The 20,820-nt window shown below is 39.7% G+C and overlaps 1 protein-coding gene across 2 annotated transcripts in view; it reads left to right on the forward strand.

Moving 5' to 3' along the window:
* The first annotated feature begins 6,945 nt into the window (after window positions 1-6,945).
* The window catches only part of CMC1 (C-X9-C motif containing 1), a 46,461-nt gene continuing 32,586 nt past the window's right edge, over window positions 6,946-20,820 (forward strand). Inside the window, exons 1-2 of one of the 2 annotated variants that reach the window (XM_086614553.1) lie at window positions 6,946-7,011; window positions 18,459-18,551. In XM_086614553.1, the coding sequence (XP_086470679.1) occupies window positions 6,987-7,011; window positions 18,459-18,551 (118 nt within the window). In that variant the 5' untranslated portion in view covers window positions 6,946-6,986. The remainder of the gene's footprint in view (window positions 7,012-18,458; window positions 18,552-20,820) is intronic. The other variant, XM_086614554.1, reaches the window with a different exon arrangement.

The following is a 20,820-nucleotide window of genomic DNA, read 5'->3' on the forward strand; positions in this document are numbered from 1 at the left end:
ATTATATAACACTATCCTATCATATATTTGGGTACAGATAGGTATAAGGATTTGCTGTAAGCTAAATATTGATGCATGAAAAACACAAGCCATCTGTTAACAGAAAGATTTTTTTAGACAGTATCAGGATCACATTCAGCAACTACAGTTTTTCCTCTTTCACTTCTGTATCCTTTTCTACATACATTAATAAGTATCTTTTGTTTCACCTCCTTTGTCTTTTGCCCCGATGACTCAGATCTTACTATTTCCAGTAACATCAATCCAAATGCAACAATACGGATTGTACTTAGGCCTAATTTCCCGAACTATGAGTAGTGTCACGATCTCATGTCATCTCAATAGACTATAAATTCAGTAGCTTGATCTTCGGATCTCTACTCTACCACTGGTATTCTTCCACAAAGTCTGGTGAAGAGCTTAAGCTCTTTGTGCTGTTGTTTCCCTATCTACAAGGCCTTTTGAGTTTTAGAGATGAAAAAAGCAACTACTACAGTTGAACTTCAAGGCAGAATGGTGATCCTACATTACAGGGCGGCATGGCCTATAAGAAGAAAACATTTCCAGAACTACAGGAACAGACAATGACTCTTAAGAGAATCAACCAGCAGTTAAGAGAATTTGTATCTCTAAGCAGGAATTTACCAGATAAAAAGAGTATGTACAAACCAGATTAGTGCTCAAACAGGACTGACTACATAGCATGTTTCAGTTATTAATGGCTTAACTCTTTCTTACAGTAACATAGTGGTTACTGTAGCCTAGAAGCCCACACTGAACATTGAATCATTTCCTTTTAAACACTTATGACCAGGGACTAGCTCTTCTCTATATGGCATTTTAAAAAATGGGAAAGGATAAAGCAGGAGAATGGCTAAGTAGTTCTTTAAAGAAAATCATAAACAGAAAGAACACTTGTGACTGCACGCAGAGCCAGAAGGAGGGAAAATGAAAATTCAAAGCTTCGGTCATGGCTGAAATAAGTTTCCAAATAAAACCTGCAGTGCAAGTGAGAGTCACTCTATAATTGTTGTTAATATATTCAGACAAGAAAACATTCTGACCATAGCCTGAGAAGTAATTTTTCTTGTAAGCAGGGTAAATCAAATGATGAAAGTTTATAGACTGGTTCGTTTTGATGGGGACCTTCCCTTCCTTTTACATTACTGAACTGCTATGATTTCAAAATCCTGGTGCTGGTCAAGTCATCTACATCTGGTATATAGCTTGTAACTTTGGGGTACATCTGAATCTGTTGAGATAAAAGAGGCAGTTTCAAGGAAACAAAAGCCAGTGCAAGATTGTGCTGCTGCGTGCGGACTTCGAAAAGGAAGAGAACCAAAATGTTTTTCACTCTGCCAATCAGATCTAGTACTGACTGGCAAACGTAATTATTATTTGATGCAACTTTTCTAGTTGCACAGATGGCCAGCTCCCTAGACACGACTTCAGTGACTTCTTGCTAGAAAGACAACAAACAAATTATGGTAGTCACCATGATTGGATGCTTCCAACTCCCCTGAAACATGAGTGGAGAGGCCTAGACCACGAAGGGAAAGGTTTCATTCTCGGTGCAGTGGTAAGAGACAGGCCACAGGACTTGACATAGGCATTGCCACCGTAGAGCGTGCCACGCAGCGACACACCAGCTGCAGTTCTTCTAGAGCAAGAGAGAGGCCAGGGCAAGACAGTGCTAATGCTTGCACAATGAAGATACTGCAAAAGTCTCACACCAGTTATGTGAGACTTGGTAGGCTGCAGGTTCAAAGGTCTGCAAGATACTAGTATCTACTCATTACAAAAAGCAGAATTAGAGATTAGTAAAACAGGACAGAAATAGTTCAACATGCTTAGTGCTTCCTCTTCCTACAATAGCAGATTCTGCTGTAAAAACCTCCAATCCTTAAACCTTTAAAAACCAGACATATGGATGGGTTTAATTTTATATGAGGGAATAAATATAAAATGTTGCAACTTGCACAACAAAACGGCACTACAAACTTCTCCTTCGTCTTTTCCCTCTTCTGGAAAACGTGTCTCCAGTCAGTGGAGACTCAGTCCTTAAGAAGAGAAGGAAATGTTTCTTTGATTCTAAATGTTAATTCTCTTTTAAAGCCCCCCCACATCTCTCACCTACGAGTGAATGTATTTCGCATGGGTAAGCTTAGCAAAGAATCACAGCCTTTTACTGGAAGTTATATTTCATGAAACAAGATCAAAAATGTCAACAGCAAACATGTTGAAGAGGTGCCATTTGCAAATATTCCTTTGAACTCATTTGACCAAGGCTATTGTTTGGAGTTTAAAAAAAAAAAATCACACCTGTGTGCAGACAGATAGGCTCTCTTTATCTGGTAAGAACAAGGTGCAGAGACTTGTGCGAGAGATAATTAATCTCTATGGCTATCTATAGCTTCATTGTTAACGCTGTCTTGGTTGAAGTGTGAAAATATGTTCACACTTTTGAAAATGGGCGATTAACTAATCAAATGACAATATGAATCTTAGAAAAACAGAAACGACTGCAATCAAACACTACTTATGACTATACTTCAATTTTATAAGACAAACATTATCTCAAGCATCCTTCAAGACTATAAAGGAAGTTATCAGATCTTCCCCACTGTAATAATCAGTGTAAAAAATTGTGACCATCATCACCAGTCTATTTTCACTATAGCACCCAGCAATTTACTCTCAGGAAATTAATTGCAGCAAAAGTTTTCCTTGTATAGACAAGTTCCAAGAGCCTGTGACAGACAGATGACATAAACAGCACTGAATAACCAGGGACAGATACCAGTAAGCAGGAGCCACTGTCCCATTACAGCCCTGTTATGTAACAGTTGTGTGTATTAAGTACTACTGGTCTTACATGAGCGCCCCAGGAGATGTCTCAATTAAGGAAGTTTTCTGGACAAGCATCTCAGTTAAATGACGCATACAGCACTAGCTTGTATCGAAGCGCTACACCGCAAAAGCTGCACACATTTCAGCATAACTTCGCAGGGCTGCAGAACTTGTGCAAGATTCTTATTTAAAAAGGTTTGACTAAACACAAATTACATACTCTAGATGTCATTTCAAAACTCTCTCCTGGGATAAGATGCAAGTTAGATCTCATATTTAAGGGAGACCAACTTTGCACTTTTTTTTCTTTCCTTTTTTTCTTTTTTTTTTTTTTTATTCAAAGCATCCCTTTATACCCTTGGATGCTCCTACAGGTGGAGTTCACATAACAGGCATTTCCACCTGAATGAAGTAAGAAGTAAAGGGTAATGCAATCATCAGGCACAGTCAACAGGGGTTCACAAAGAGCAAGTCCTGTTTAACTAATTGGACACCCTTCTATGACAAGTGGATGAAGGAAAGGTGGTGGATGTAGTTTCTCCGGATTTTAGGAACACTCTCTCAGAGCATCCTTCTGAACAAGTTGTCCAGCTGTGGGATGAGTGGGTTCACAGTGCGCTGGGTGAAGAACTGGCTGAACGGCCAGGCTCAAAGGGCTGTAGTGAATGGGGCTACATTTGGCTGGTGACCAGTCACCAGCGCTGCTCCTCAGGGCTCAATTCTAGGGCCATTTCTGTCCAACTTACTTATCAACGATCTGGATGCAGGAGTTGAATGCACCATTAGTAAATTTGCTGATGACACCAAACTGGCAGGTGCTGTTGACTCTCTTGAGTTAAAAGACGTCTTGCAGAGGGATCTGGATAGACTGGAACATTGGGCTATGATTAATGGGATGAAATTTAACAAGTTGAAATGCTGGATTCTGCACCCAGGATGGAGTAGTGACAGGCACAAACATAAACTGGGGTAGAAGTAGCTGGAGAGCAGCCCTGCAAAAAGGGATCTGGGGGTGCCGCTCGGCAGCGGGCTCAACACGAGACAGCAGTGTATCCTGGCAGCCAAGAAGGCAAACTGCATCCTGGGGTGCATCAAACACAGCACGACCAGACCGTCAAAAGAGGTGATTATCCTGCTGTATTCAGCGTTGGTGCGGCCCCACCTTGAGTACTGTGTGCAGTTCTGGGCCCCACAATTTAAGAAGGATATGAAGGTCCTGACTTCCAAGTCAGACACAAGCTATTTATCCTAATTTAAAGCCCTTTGTGGACAGTTTCTGCCTGTTTTATGCCATTCCTGCCCCACATCATGCCAGTCTCATTTCCTTACCTGTCAAGATAACACTTTCTCTGATACTTTCTCATTTCCAATACTTTCTAATAGCACCAAACGGCATGAGACTATTATCAGACCCACATCTGCATATTCTCTCACTCAAAAACTATTTCTACCCCTCAAATCTCCACAACAAAGTTGTTCTATCCATTTTTTTACTTTGTATTTGTTTTTATTTCCCCAAACTTTCTCTTACTCCCTTGCAGTTCTTAGCGTTCTTCATTCTGTCTAGCCTAGTATCCTGTGCCTGAAAACAATCAAATGAACACAACAGACAGAGCTGACATTTAAGTTCAAAGATCTTCATATTACATAAAATAAATCTTCACAGTTCTGATTCTGCAGTGCATATATAAATACCAGTAGCCAAGAGTTTAAAAGCAGCATAAATTACTAACTTCAATTCTTTTTTTTTTTTTTTTTTTAATTCAACTTACTATTTTAAGTGTACATTCTCCTTTTTGGTTCTCATGCTGAAAGCTCCTTTTTGTATCATGTGTTTTCTTGTATTTTCTCATTGCATATATAGGATAACTCTTCGCAGATTGGCTGGTATCTTTTTAACACTCTCTTACATTCATTCCAGAAGCAGCATAGTCCAAAACCCCTTAACAAATACAAATAAATTGATATGTTGCATTTTCATAGCACTGTTCAATTAAAATTCTCAAATCAGTGTACAAACATTTACTGAAGTGTTATAGTTTGAAGTTACAGAAAACAACTGTAACATCCACATTTTACTCTAAGGAATGAGATCAAACCTGTGGATTAAATAAAAACAGAACCATAAAGACACTTAATGCTCTACAACAGAAATGCTCTAAATCAGTAAAGCCAAAAGCATTCGTGTGGAAGATTTTGCCTACATCACGCTCTACTAATTTCTGTGAACGTATCAGCATGAAGAACTTGGCTCTTAGTGTGGCCTCAAGTTGAAACAATCCATCTTCAAATAACGGGACTGAATTTTCATATGGGAAAAATAAAGTAAATCTGGGGAAAAAAATGGTGGACTCGCAACTCATACCTTTAATGAAAATTCATTTTAAGGCTATGGTAATTGTTCAAATTTTGTAATTGTTCAATTGATCAAAATTCTTCCTACTGATTTTTTTTTCTAGACTGCTTATTGTTATCTTCCAGAAGCATATAAGGTCTACCTGGTGTTTGGGGAAAAATTCTGGACTTCTCAATTCCCTGAGAATGTAACGTTTAAAGCTCACCTTTCCGCTGAACTAGATGTAACAATGCAGGATATCAGAGAAAATGCTATATTTAGAAGAATTTTTGCAGCCTCGTGTAAGAGGCTACTGCATGAATCAACTAATTTTCCATACCACCTGACAGTCTAAAATATTGAAGACAGGAAAACAGAGTAGTGTCTTTGAAAATTCTGGATTGTATCTGTTAAAATAAGTCTTGAGTTTCAGCCCTTATTATTTCTCCTTGTTTTTCATTTCTCTCTTAATTTCTGGGGAATCACGTTCTCAGGTTTTTAAATGTATGGTAATTTCTCACAGTTTTTTTTATTCCATGTTTTGTTTTTGGAAGTGGTCAACCTTGCCTCATGCCACTAGTAACTAAAGACGGGTGAGTTAAATATACTACAGAATCATAAGTAAAAGATACCATTAGAATGACTCCTTTGCCATTAAAGTATACTCCACATATGTCTCAATGTCTACTTACACAGCCAGATCAGAAGGACACACAGACAAATTAGTCATTTTTAACAGTATCAAACTTTTAGTGACGCTATCCAAACAAAAGCATTTTGTATTCTTCCTATAGACCTCCTAATTTGTAGAAAAAAAAAATCATAAGCAACCACACTGTTCTTCAAATTTTGCCTTAAAATCTGCATCTTTTTCATAATCAGGCAGTTAGTGGCCGATATTAATTTCTCTATAGCATAACAAAAGCATCTATTTGACCTTTTGATTGCTAGCATTTATTATGCAATGTTTTACATGGCAAGGTCCTTCTCTTACGTGCACAATGCTTGAAAATAATGACATTGACGCAATATACAATGGAGGTAACTTGAAACCCTTGATACTGAACTGCACAGAGGTAAAAACCCGTAAGTTGTAAGTAACTGAGGTATGGAGTAACCCAATTCCCCCATTTCACTAGGCAGACCACATGCAGACAGAACCTTCCCTAACAGCGTTTTGCTAGAGCTCCTGGTGGTACACTATGCTCCTGTTTCCTCCATCAGCTGAACATCAGTTGCAGGAAAGTGGCCCCAGAGACATAAACACACGGCAGAGTCTTGCCCATACGCTGGGAAGGCCTTTTTAAAGGGCACAAACCAGTAAGACCCGATAAAAATGGCCACCACTCTAATCCTCATCTTCCACTTCAAGCCCTGGCTGCGGAAGCCTCGGACACCCTATACTCGGACCTGTGAGAACCTCTCAGTAACGCCCAGAGGCCGGGCCCGCCCACGCCGCCTCAGCCCCCTGCACCGCACCGCGCTCCGGTGGCGGGACCCGCCTCAGCCACCGCAACCACCACGACCGCCCGCCCGCGCGCCCCACGGAACGCCACGGCACGCCACGGCGCATGCGCAGACACGCCACACCCCTCCCGCGGCTCAGCTAGCGCATGCGCCTCACCCCCCTCCTCCGCGCGCGCCCCCGCCTGCTTTCCCTGCCCTCCGCCTTGCGCGCGCCCGTGCCCGGTCTCTGCCCGGTGCGGGGAGAGGGACGGGGCTCGGCGGCGCCGCGCCTGCGCGGCAGGGCTGAGGCTGGCTGCGCGGCGTGCGCAGCTGCCGCCGCAACGTGGAGCCGCAGATGGAGCCTCCCCCTGTCGCAGCAGGTAGGGAGGGGGGGGCCGCCGCGCGGACGGGCGGGCGGCGCGCGGCGGTTCGCACGTGCAGCAGCGGGGAGCGGGGTCGGTGGCGGAGCGTTCTACCGCCCCCCCCCCCTTTCCCCCCCTCCCCCGCTGCTGCCTCGCCAGGGCTTCCTGTGGAAAATCCCCGCCTCTCTCCGCTGCCCCCTCGCACACGCCGGCGAGGGGAGCGGGGTGCACCTTACTGCCGGCGGGCGCTGGGGCGGCCTTCCCTGAGGGGCTCTGCGGGCTGGGGCTGCCCCGCCGCCCGCAGCGGGCTTCGGGCGCCCTCCGGGCAGCGCCTTCCCTGCCGCGCCTTCCCGTCCTCCGCACTCGCCGTGTCCGTGACCGCTGAAGGCATGGCGCGGGCAGCGGCGCCCGGCTTCTCCTCAGCGGCCGCGCAGGCTCCGCCGAGGTGCCCGCGGGCCTTGCCGCCGCCCGGCCTGCCGTAGCCTCCCTGGCTGTGAGGGCGAAATAACTAGGGTTACGTGGGCCTCGGCATCGTGTTACCAACATTTTGTCCAAACGGTTACAGCCACCTAACCCCGGAAGTGAATTTAAGCCCATGTCCTTACATCCACGTAATATTCACTCATCCACTCAGTTCCTGAGGCAGGAGCCTTCAGCCAGGTTCGTCTGTGTTAAAAGCCCAGGAGGGAACCCAGCGAGGCGTCGGTACGCTTCAGCTCATGCAAAGTGTTGAAACGCCTGTAGCTGGTGGTGGATGAACTGCAGTGGTTGCGACTGCGCCCCTCGGTCCATGCGAATTGTGACCGCTTCTTCAAAAGCCAAAGGGTGCCAGCCAAGGCCAAGCTCTGAATTCCTTATGGAAGCCTGTCCTGGGCCTGGCTCTCCAGGCTCTGCAAACGAGGCATTCATAGAATAGCGAAATTCTGGTTTTGTTCATCATATCTAAGCTTTGATCTGTTACTAAATTAACAAAATGTTATAAAACTTACCGCTGCGTTTCAAGTGGTTGTTGTTGTTCATCTACAGTGTCATTTTCCTTTCCAGTTCTCAATTGGAAAAAGTCTAGTTATGACGTTATCTCAATTCAAGCTGTTGTGCATTCAGTGTCTAGCAAAAAGGATGGCTTCAAACACTGAAATTCATCAGCATTCTGCTTCCCTGTTTATGTCTATAATGACAGTATATGTCCCTCCCAACTCATGTGTGTTAGCTGTAGTATGACTATTGAGGATGCACTTTGGGAACATGCTATGTGACACCAATACTGAGATTTATCTGCTGAGCAGTGGTCTTGCTTACTGACACCTCTCTAAATCTGCTACCTTCAGATATTCAATATCTTTTGCTTACTTCCTCGTAACCATCAGTCTCTGGCTGTTACGGCTCTGTTGAAAACCTCAGAACGTGAACTGAAAGTGGAGATATCTGAGTGAGGTTGTAGAGAAACTGGAACAATAGCTGCAAGAGATGTGAGCTGCCCTGTTCTTATCAGTAAGGTGTTAACTCGGATACTCTGGTGCGGTAGTTTTTAGTGTCGTCATTGTTGACAGCTTCTGGGCTCACATAAGAGAAAAAAGAGGGAGAATCTCAGCTTCGTAAGTTGTTAACCGTGACTGATGCTTCATTTTATGGTCACAAAAGACACATACTCTCATGGTTTTGCCAGGCTGTGGAGGGTGAATATCAAGGAGTCCTCTGAAGCTCAAAATGTAGAACCTGTGAATTATGTTGTGATTTGTATGGGAGGAGTTTTTTGACAGCCACAGTTAGGGAAGGAACTATGACTGTGTCATTAGGTGATTGCATCCAGAAAATAAGCTGGTAGATAGATCTGTTGACAAAATTTTAGGTTACACTAATTTGTAGTTGAAGATTCACGGATGAGAAAAGTAGGGTTATTATCAGTAGCTTAGATACACAATACAGATTTTAGTACCTATCCTGGACCCTTTTGTGGGTCTTAAAAACAGAGGGGTTGAAGGCTGATTTCATAATTTTCCTGAGCTACCTAAAATGTCTGTTTCTTACTGTCATGTGGAAATCTAGGTTGTTAAATACAGTGGCAGTATATCAGTGGAAGAAGAGAATTGGGCTTGCAGAATGGTTGACTTGTTTCAAAGTGGCATGGGCAGTCAGAGCTAGGAGAATATACCGAAAGGAATGAGATTATAGCTTCAAAAGATAGCAAGGAAAAAATAATGGGAGATAAAGCAGTGTTGAATTTAAAGCCTAAAAATATGTAAGTAAAAGGAAGAACAATTTCAGCTTTTAAACTTCCTTTAGACGATATTTGTGACTGAGAACATAAGTTGCCACCATCAAGAAGGGAGTTGAATGAGAATGACCTTTTTGATATTTGTAGTGTCTTTGACCTGTGTTGGGAACACAAAGGGAAAAGATAATTGTGATTTCCTGAAGTTGTTTGACACCACATTTGAGAGATCTGTTCTGGGAAGAGAACTAAAAAATGAAAGATATATTGGGATGCTCCAGCGAGTTTTGTAATACTGAGTGGTTTGAAAGGGTTCTTTAGAGTTTAAAATCCAGAATAACAGCTACAATCCTTGGGTTAATATAACCAAAAGACTTTGAGCCTTCTCTTCATGTCAGAATGCCTCATTCTCTGCAACTTTTGAAAACACTGGTGTGTTTTAATCATATCCATCATGTTACTTTCTAAGATTTTCACTTATTTGTATTATACATACTGATTGTTCGTTAAATACATATGTACAGCAATCAAAGCTAGGCATTGTTTTTTTCTTGTCTATTAATCTTTACTTCCAGTTAAAAAAAAAAATTAGGGAGAATGGTATTTGGACCTGTTATTCAAAAGCCTTGCTCTTAATTTGTGTGTGGTTTTCGTTATTTGGAACGAAAGGCATAAATTGCATCTTGAAATGAGAGGTTGAAGAGCTAAATATTCAAGTCCCTAGGGAGTATGGGCAGATTTTTTTTAAATGAAACTTTTATTTATGATTTACATTGTTTTTCTTTACACCTTATCACACAATTCTGGAAATGAGCAAAGATGAGTATGTAGTACTGTAGCCACTGATCAGCGTTATTGGGCATGGTGAGAAATCTTAGGTGGTTAGCATCTCCTCTCATAATAATTGGGTGATTTCATGCGTTGTTAGATTTTACTGAATCCCTTCATCCAGATGTGGGGTACTTTGCTCTTTTTATGTACGTTTTTACCTGTTACTCATCTCTTGTTTCTGATGCAAATTATTGCACAGTTCTTGAGGTCACTGCTTAGCTCTATTTCATATGGTCTATTTTGTTTATATACTTAAGATTGTGATTTTTGCAAGACCTTTGTCTATTTCTTACTCCAGGTGGAAGTAAGCAATAAATTCTTGGACAACATCCGTTATTATTTAGAAAGGACACAGGAAAAATAGGGATTGTATACTTGAGACTGGTTTCAGACAAGAGGTCCTTAAAAGCTTGAGCTCCACTTAAAAAGCATGTGCCGTTACTGTATTTTTGCCTTCCTAGAAAAAAAAAACGAAATGCATATTTGATTACTGCATGATGTCTTTGTTTAAGACAAAAAGTTGTGTTGAGGATTTCATATCAGTTACCAAGTGAAGCATTCAGAAGCTTTACAATGGCAGAATTAAGGCTGGCAGTGCTATTTTACCCGTCCATGGCCTCAGCCATTACTGACTGTTTCCAGCATTTTGCTGGAATCCTCATCTACAGTTGTCAGAAGGGATTTGAGATGGGGTGGGCTGTTCCCCTTACAGGTAGTTCACACCCTGAGTTTTCCTAACTGGCAGGTCTGTCATACCTGAACAATAGTTCAGGCTAGGTGTTCATGAACCTGCATTATTTTCCATAGTAAATATTAAGCTCTGATCTGTAATTAATTTTTGGGTCCTGTAGCTGACTTTGCTGTGTGATCAAGAGTGTAAAAAAATCTCCACGTGTCAAAAATCTTCACAAGCAACTTCAGGCTTTGCTTTACTTACTACTCACTAGATGCATGAGCATTTGCAATCCACATGTAATTAACAAATAAGTGTGCTTTGTCAGATCTGCTTTTCCTTTTCTTTCTAGGTATCACTGATCTGCTGTAATATAGCCATTGTTCATTTTTAGCAAACAGGCTTGTCGGTATTGTCATAATCCAGTACTGCTGTATTGCAAGTACATGAGCCCCAAAGCAAAATGTAAGGTAACAAATTCAGCCAGTGAAAAAGGTGAAAATTGACTTTGAGGTGATGATAGAATGGTGAGAAGTTAAAGCTTTGGAAATTTTCCCTGGTGTTGTCATCCCTGTACTCTATCTTAATTTAAAATTATGTCAGTATTAGATAGCAAGATCTCAAAATCTGTAACTTTTTAAATACAAGTAAATCTATTCATATACATTTAAAGAAGAAAAAAGGTTGCTGCGTAGAGAAGCTGCACTGATACTCTTTTGCTTTTAAGTCAGGGTTTCAGTATATCACGTATGTTGTTTCACTTGGATTATGACATTTCTGTCACTTCATGTCCTGCTGTACTTTAAAACCTTAGTAGAGAGCAAAGTACTTAAGACTCTATGCAGACACGTATGTGCAAACGAAATTACCAAGCTCAGTAGCTTTTCACGTGTGCAGGTGAATGATGTTGTCCATCATCATAAGTCAGTTCACACTGGATGTTTTTGACTGATAAAATCCGTTACCCTTAACAGGATCCTGAATGTTTTTGTGGGACCCAAGTTACCAAGCAGTGTGCTTTGTCACTTTGGCCCCATGAACCTCTTGCCAGTAAGGGCACAGGAGCCCCTCACAGGCTATAGGATTGGGTACTTAAAGTACTAATTACATTGATGCCTAAAATTACAATTATAGGAAAAAACCTTAGATTTTAGAAACATGTTTTTTTCCTGCCATGACTTTAGTGGGTCTATCTCTTAAGTTAATTTGTTCCCATGTGTAACTTCGTGCTTTAGAAGAGATTTTAAGTGGTTGATAATATATTCAATTATACAGATTTTTTTGATAACTGTTTCTATGATGCACATATGTGCAAATGATTTAGCATGAGTTAATGTAAGATTGGTAACTTTTACTTAATACAAAGTGAATAAACTAGTCAGAATAAAGGAGATCAAAATTTTGAGTTGAAGACATTCTTTTCCCAGAGGAGTAGTAAGCTAAAAATATATTTATCCATTCAAAACACTGCTACAAGTACACTGAAATGAATCTGAAATGAATTTTGAAAAATTGAACCTCTAAGAGCCAATAGTCTGATTGATGAAAGAAATGTTTGCCAATAAGCATGCAGTTAACATGGTGCTGCTACTTCTGTTATTAATAAAAGCGTACCTTTTCAGTATATTTTTATAATTAGCTCATAGGCAAGTGTTTTAAAACAAAACTTTGGGATGAAACGGAGTATTTACAGCACAGAAATATTTTTTACGAAGTGATATAAAAAATAACTGAATCCCCAAAGTTAGTGCACTTACGTTACTTAGCTATAAACCTGTTACTCATTCTCCAGCCCATCTTAACTGTAAGCATTGTTTGTACTATGGATCTGCTTATGGAAAAAGAAAGAGAATGGCTGGTAAACTGGAGTTTAGTAGGCTCATCACAGATGAAGGCAATACCTTCCCTTCCAGGAAAAGAACCGTGCTATCTTTAGAGAGGAGATTTTCCTTAAATGTGGTGTAAGTTAAAGAATGGAAATTCTGCATGTATGTTCTTGTTTTTCTTCACTGTAATAAATTACTACTGCTGCTGAAGCTTTCGTTAATACTTCTTCAGGTTCTATTTCTTATCTTGAAAAAGAAAGGCATCTTGGAAATCCATCAACTGACAACTGCTTATCTTTGATGGCAGCTGGTAGGAAAAAAAATGGTAAGGTGTATTTAAAAAAAAAAAAGTATTTTATGGCTCCACATTTCTGAAGCAAGGCCCCAAAATAACGAAAATGATTGTTTTAAAATGTTTATATTTTGAAGAGTGTTATATTTTTAAACTTGGATTCTTGAACCTTGAAACTAGCGTTTTTGCTAGTAAATAACATAACTGATGTATAAAAGTTGATATAACTGAGACTTCAAGAAAAACATGAAGCATAACAGTTGCTAATGAAAGTGTTAAAAACTTACTAAAACTTTCTCTGTTCTTCATATATGCTGTGATTCTTTCTGAAATAGCTGTAATATTTAAAGTACTACTTTGAACTATTTTTTTTAAGATGTACATAGGTAAACTGAACCAAGAAAATCCAAATTACATGTTGTATAATGAGAAATGCGTGTTTCAAAAACTATTACTGGACTTGCTTGATTCGCTTGCTCTTGGATGCAGAAGGTATGAGTCCTCTGTAAACACCTGCGTAGACAAGTTTTCAACTTTTTTGAGTAGGCTGTGTCCCTGCTATCTAAAATCATCAAAGAGATGGCTGTAAACTACCAAAAGGACATAGTGACAAAGGGTGAAAACTATGTTAAATGAAGAGAGGAGATGATAAGACTTTTCTCAGGACACTCTTCTAGGAAAGCTTGTGTCTTGATATCCTCTTTTTGTAATAGTCTTCTAAATAATATGACAAGGTGCCACAGTCCCTTTCATTATTAGGACTGTAAAGCAGGTTTGTCTTTCATTCTCCTCTTGTCCTCTTAAAGGTCTGCTGTCTCCATCACAGGTCTACACCGTGGTTCTCTTTTTCTCAAGGCCTTCCTGGATCCTGTGGTCAGAGGCTAGGAAGCCAGGAGAGTATTTGTCGTCTGTTTTTCCCGTTTCCATGTGGAGTGAATTTACTGTGTATTCTGTGCTGGTATAGCAGTTATGATTGATAGTGTTGATGCATTTATTTCCTGATAGTTTTTTTTCGATCATTCTTACAAAAATAGTGAAAACCATTAAACTGAATGGCTGTGGTCCTTGGCCTTCCATGGCAATAATTAGCTTTTGCAGATGAGGGTTTTGATCAACCACAGAAAACTATTACAATTGTCGTCTTGTGCCCCACGTATTGTATGCAACCAGAGAACCATTTCGAGCACTGAGATTTGCCAAAACCCGCAGATTTTATTTATTAAAAAAAAAAAGTCTTAAACGTGTTCTTAGTGTTTTGCTGAATAGGGATGTTTCCTGTTCAGAAAGTTTAGTAGTCTCTCTCTCCTTCCTTTAATTCTTTACACTGGGCTGAGATGGTATGGAAAACAATGTCTTTCACAGAGGTATTCCTTTTTCTGTAGTTTTCTCCCCTTCTGTCTTTTTTTTTCCTGTCAACTGCAAGCTTACAACCTCTATACTTGTTGTCTATCCTCTCTTCTGTTCCTTGTCCCCACAAGGACAGCATTCTGGAGTGTGCTGATCTCCGTCTTTAGGAAACATTCAGTAGTTTCACCACACAGATTGCTTGACTGTAGGCTTATTCACATTTTCAAGGAGCTAGTGACTTAGATGCTCTAACACCTGCAAGCCTGTGTTTGGTTTTAATTCTGGCTTAACTTAGGTGTATGTTTTTACAAAATACTTACTTTTTACTATTAAATGTATTTAGCCTGCTTTTTGTAACCTTTACTCAATTAGTTTGTGTTCACCCATCTGTCTGACGGTAGAATCTCAGAGTATTAAGTTACTCTAACAAATGTGCCTGAGTTTTGGCTGACAGGGAGAGAAGGAAAAGCTGCTGCTAATGTGTCTGGCCCTTTGGAAGCTGAGAGGTAGTGTCTTCTTGTTGGTTCACTTTGCAGCTGAAGGCCATGATCATCTCAAGCAGCCTTCCCAGAAGATCAGGCAAAGTGTGTGGAGGATGTGGGATGGGAACCAAAGGTTATCAACTTTCAAATGCAGAAGGCAAACTATAGGAAAGTATATTTCTTGCTTGTCTGGGGTTAATTTTATTGATGTTTTGAAGATAAAATAAAACAATAGTAGGTCTGTTGTAATGCAGATTCTTCTGTAGGGACTAGTCTGCAGCAAATCTGGTATTTGAATTATCTTTCTTAGTGCAGAATAGTGAACTTTTCAAAAGAGGAAAAAACGTACTTCTAGAAACTGTAATATAGTTGAAAAAAGACAAAAGGAATTGATGATTTCACATCATGGCTGTCTCATTTTTTTTTTTTGATGAAGTCTTGCTTCTGAGGTGTTGTTTCTTTGAAAGTTCTTGCCATATATGTTACAGCAGAGGTGATTATGTTGGATTGATGATGATCTTGCAAGTGCTTATACATTGGTATCAGAAATGCAGTTACTCTGCATGTAAACATATTTTTGTAGCTGGTATCTGGTATTGTTACTATTTGTGCGTTGTTTTTCTTTACTATTTTGTATAAGTGCTAGAGATACCAACTTCAGTAAAGTGTTTTAAGATCCTTGAAGGAAAATCTCTGTAATTGTAATACAATGGATAGTTTAGAATCAAGGAAGAATATTAAAACACATAAGACTTTCCAGTTGCAACTCATGAGTAGATACAGTACTGCTCAAACTGAACATATGCATTTGAGGCTATTTGGAGAGATGGTTGCAGCCAGATGCCTAAAACTACTTCCTAGACATTATAAGATGATTTGAATTGCTTATACTTGTCATAGTTTAAAAACTGATACTTACCAACAAACTTTATTTTAAAAACTGTAGATGAAATTATAAGCGGTCTTTATTCCTGTTTTCTTTGTACCATTGAATAATGACCTTTAAATTACTGTTGTAGCTCTCTTCTGATTCTTTGTACTGGACACTGCCCTGTGTCCTGATGTGCACTCTCTTTCCTGCATTTTCAGCCTCTGCAGGTTTGACAACATGGGACTAAAAAGGAGGTTGCCTGGAGCATAGCTCTGTCATGGAACTGGTTGAGCTGATGTTAACACCACTACAGCTACTTCTTGCTATCAGTCTTATGCCCCTTTCCTTTTGAATAATCAAACAGAAAATTGAGTGCTTAAGCTTAGATAAAACCCCAAAATCCTTCTTTACTGTTCTGTGCTAACAGGGAGTCCTCCTTTCCCCCCCTGGAGGATGCTCTTGTCCTGTTTCCTTTCAAGCCTTCAGTTGTGTTCCTATCCACTTCTCTTTGTCAGCAGTGGGTGGCGGATCCTTGTGTTGGGCCTCTGTGCTTCGTTTTTACAGGAGCTGTGGTTGCTTCTAGCCACCTTGGTCAGTGGGGGAAGCCCAGCCGCCCTTCCCAGGTGCTAAGTTTCCATGGATGCTGGGGTAGATACTGATATGTGAAAGTTAAATGGAGTAATTATTAAAACTCTGATAATTAGATATATTTACTCCCAAGTGTAAACCAGCTGAGAAGCACTTTTTTGCAGGTATTAGAGTCAGTTTTCTGTATTGAACTGGTGGCTCACTGTGTGGTGAAGTACGTAATAATGCTCATACAATAGGGTTGGGTGAGGGAAATGGGAAACTGTCAAAACTTTCCTTTTGGTGGCAGCTGGCAACCCACTTGCTTACCTGTATCCACACTCATAGATCTGCTTAGTTTCTGCCTGCTCTAAGCACCAGTATAACTAATTCGGGGGACTGGGGGTGGGAAGGAAGTGGGGGGAAATGCCAGCCAAAAGCTTAGGCTATAGTTTGAGCCAGTCGTGCTGATGACAGTTGTAGTCTTCCCTCTGCTTGTTCCTAGTCTCACACAGTTCCCTTTCCTAGTCCTTCAATGCTGTTATATAGTGAACTGGATTGGAGAATGTGGCTGGCTGAAAAATTGCCTGACAAGAAATTTATTAATCTTTAAACCAAATTAACTTCCTCTTTCAGTTTGCTGCAGGGCTGCAGAGCACATCTGTGTGGGCAGAGGGGAGAGACCATCGTAGGGATCAGGAGAGGCAGGACTGCAGTCGCGCCAGCTTGCTTTGACTGAAGATGCTCAAAGTAGAGCTGAGGCACATAGCTTGGTGGTGCTGTTTCCTGCCATGTCCTTCAGCTGAGCTGATTTGTCACACTTTTTAAAGAACATGAGTAAAATTTTGACAGCTTTGTATTGTCTGCAACATAATAAATGCTTGATACAGTAATTGTACTGATATTCTGCAGAAAATTAAAATGAGGGATATTTAATTGTAATTATTTTACCTCGATCATGAAAATCAGAGCATAGAAGCAAATCTAAGTTGTGAGCTGTTTGTGTTGGGCTTTTTTGTTGTGTTTACAGAAGACACTTTGTTTTCTTTCTTTTGATGTAGAAATTCCAAGTAATAAATTTTTGAGGAGAAAGATAAGTCCTTAGTTCAGATTCTGTATATTGCTCATTGTAATCCTGTTTTGTTACCTGATTCCTCTAGTAATCTCACAGATTCAATACTGTGTAACCTCATAGCATTAGTAAACTTTAAAACGTGATGAGTTAGAGATGACTAGGGAATGTTAGTCTCTGTTGCCTTTTGATCTAGAAGTAACTGCAGATACTCTGAAAAATAGATGGTGTTTGAAAGTGGTGCGGAACTTAAATTCTACTTCTTTCCTTAATTTCAATATACCACACTTTTAATTTCTTTCTTTTCATTATTTTTTTAAATAAGAAATTTTTAAATGAAATGATCGTAACTCAGAATAACTTATCTGACACTAGAGTTTTCATTAAGTGAGCATCTCGGCTGATGCTATTCTGAAGCATAATACTAACAACAAAGAGTGAATAAATAATAGTGTGTTGGAGGAGGAGGAAAGCCAGGTATTTGATATAACTGTGTTGGACTATACAATGTTTTGAACAAATATCCTTTAAAGAGATTTTAACTCAAAAAGCTGTGCTTGGTAAGTTCTCATCCCTTTGTTTTGAAGAAAGTGAATTTGGAAATGCAGTGTTTTTTTCCTACATGGTGTTTATTCAAAGTCACTGGTTGCACTCGGAGTACTGAATTCTGTTTTGAGATAACTGAAAGCAAGTTGCAACTGTAAAGTTCAGAATTCAGGCAGCAGCATTTGTTCTTGTTACGTTGAATTTCTCAATGAAAAAACTCCTAGATCCTCCATTTAGGAGGCTTCTCAGGATTTTTTTTAAAGAACTGAAGTCTTCCATGTAGCAATACAAATTTCAGGTTGTGCTCTAATATGTGCTATATTTCTTAGCCTCATGACAGGGAGTAAAAAAGCCAGTTTGTGGAGATAATGTACATAGAAAAATACTAGTATCCTGAAATAAAAGTAATTATCAACCTTTGTGCAGTTTGTGTGCAGACCTTCTATTTAGTAAGGCAGAAATTATAACATGCTGTCAGAATTTTCTCTGTTCATTGAGCACTTAGAGCAGAACAGAAATGGTCAGGATAATGCTTATATTCATATCTGAGAATTGTAAATCTTGGACTTCCCTGCCTTTTCATCTGTGTGGTCCTGCCATGGTATTTTTTGTTGCTAGTTCGTGACAGTTTTAGTATACTAGTGTATCTTATCTAAACAGTGCAGTGTTATTTCTGTAGATTGACTTTCTGTGATGTATAGATTAAAAAAATCTTTTTTTCCTTTTTTTTTTTGTCACTCTTGCAGAAGATTCTAAGCTGAGACATGTAGAGAAAGATGTTTTGATTCCACAAATAATGAGGGAGCGAGCCAAGGAGCTGTGTTCAGATAAAGTGAAAGGTAAGAGTCAAACATTGATTGGGAGATCAGATGTATTCACTTTTGTGCCCTGAATATAATCTTTGTTTTTGAAGTCAAGTAGTCAGAGAATTAATATGTATGATCTGCATCTTATCTGTTCATTGTGAAACCAGTAGTAAAGCATATCAGTCTGCAGTGTTGGCTTTGGCTGCTTGGTGACACGGACTATTTTCCAAAATGACTTCTCGAGAGCTTTGGAATTTAGTATGATTAATACAAAACTTCCCACATCTCGGTCTAGGCTATGTGATGACAGAGCAAAATAGGAGTTGCTATGTTCTTGTACATCGTATTTGATACTTACAGAAATGGAATTGCCTCATGTAAGCCTTCGGAGCCTCCCTCATTATGATAAATTTATTTAAATACTCCCAACTAACTACATCCTTTCCCTCCCCCAATATTCTAATGATACATGCACAGAAACACACGAGTTATTAGACAGACGTTGAAATAGGATGATGTAGTCCACTTTTGCATGTTTTCATTTTCTCCTGAGGAGTACTGGACAGTAACTCTTTAAAGTTGGTATCACCACATTTTCTGACACCCAACTGTTCATGTGTTCCTGGAAGAAATCTGGAACTTTTGAAGTACCAGAAAGATAGAGCTAGTTGCACACAGGTTAGCTGAGAATGTTGCTGCAAGAATGGAAAAAAAAAAAGTTAAGGCACAGAATTATTCTATGCAAGTGTCATGCCTTCAGTAGAGGGGACGTGCCTCTTGTCATCCAGATCTGTGGTCTCTAAACCTTTTTTATTGCACACCCCATTGGTAAAATATCTCTGAGTGTGCAATCCTAATATGTATATTTATTTATAAATGATATACACATACCAATGTACTAGTATATAATGTACATTATAAAACACAAAAATAGAAATTAAAAAAGGATGAGATAAAGATGAAATATACAGTACCATAAAATAATACGTTATTCATCAATGGTACAAAAACCTTGTTACTCTAAAAATATTACTGTTAATAACTATTTTTGAGAGCTATATGATTGAATATGCTTAATTATTTTTTAAAACCTTTTTTAACACTTTGTTATACAGCAATTTGAAGGCCTGGTTCTAAGTTCAGTTTGTTTCAATACTTGGTTTTAATGTGCGTCATAGCTGAAAAAGACACCTGACAAAGATGCGTAGATTCCATAGGAAGAAATGCATTATTGCATGCACTTACTATATCATGATACTAGTTTTTCAATCCCATCAACAAGTTTTGCAAAGGTTTTGCTGGAAACTGGGCTAGTAAATGACCATCTTCCCTGATCTCAATCAGTTGTTTTTCCAAACTAATCAAAAGATGTTGCATGCTTATATTTTTAACAAATCGGTTCAAAACACATTGAAACTCTTATATTTTAAACAGGTTTGAAAATTCTGGTTCTATGCTTTTAAAGTGTACAGATGTGAGAGGTTTTTATAGGCGATGCACTTGCATTGTGTTCAGCAATGAAACCAAAACAAAAATCACATAAATAGAGGAACATATCCAAACATCTGTTTTCAAAATGCTCTCTCCATAGCACGAGTTTCTTTTGAAAAGCAGTTACTTTCTCACTCATTGCTAAAATGTCACCTTCACCTTGAAGGGACACATTAAGTGTGTTTATTTTTTGGAAATATCTGCTAGTAGCAAAGTACTCACAGCTACCTGTCATCACCGAAAAGGTCAGCAAATTTGGAACACTTGTCTTTGGGTAAATGAAAAACGCGTGAAGTTTGACGACCCTGTTAAGCACTTTGCCACAAGATGGCCAGCGAACCTCTGTGAGGTACAAGAGATTTTCGTGGTCCCTTCCCACGTCATTACAAAGTCTGGTAAAGATGCTGCTATTGGAAGGGCTTGTTTTTATGAAGTTGACCACACCGATGTCATCCAATGGCACTTTGTGCACTCCTGGCTCCAATAGCTCGCCTACGAGTGATGCGGTGAAGGAGTTCCACGTGCGGTGCTCTCTCTGTGACCTTACCCTGGAATCCCTTTTTTATTCATTCCAGTGAAAGCAGCCGCTCCATCAGTGGTTACACTTGCACAGTTTTTCCATAAACCATTAGTTGTTATTGAAAAAGCCGCTTCCCACTGAGAATATATCTTCTCTGGCACAGCTGTGCTTTAGTGGCTCACACAGAAAATAAGTTCCTCGTGTATTTCATTATCGAAATGCCAGTGTCATAAGCAGAGAGAAGTTAGACACACCTGTACTGTCCTCCAACTTTATAGCAAACCTCCCACA

The sequence above is a fragment of the Tauraco erythrolophus genome, chromosome 7 (assembly GCF_009769465.1).
Source record: "Tauraco erythrolophus isolate bTauEry1 chromosome 7, bTauEry1.pri, whole genome shotgun sequence".
In the NCBI taxonomy this organism is placed as follows: Eukaryota; Metazoa; Chordata; class Aves; order Musophagiformes; family Musophagidae; genus Tauraco; species Tauraco erythrolophus.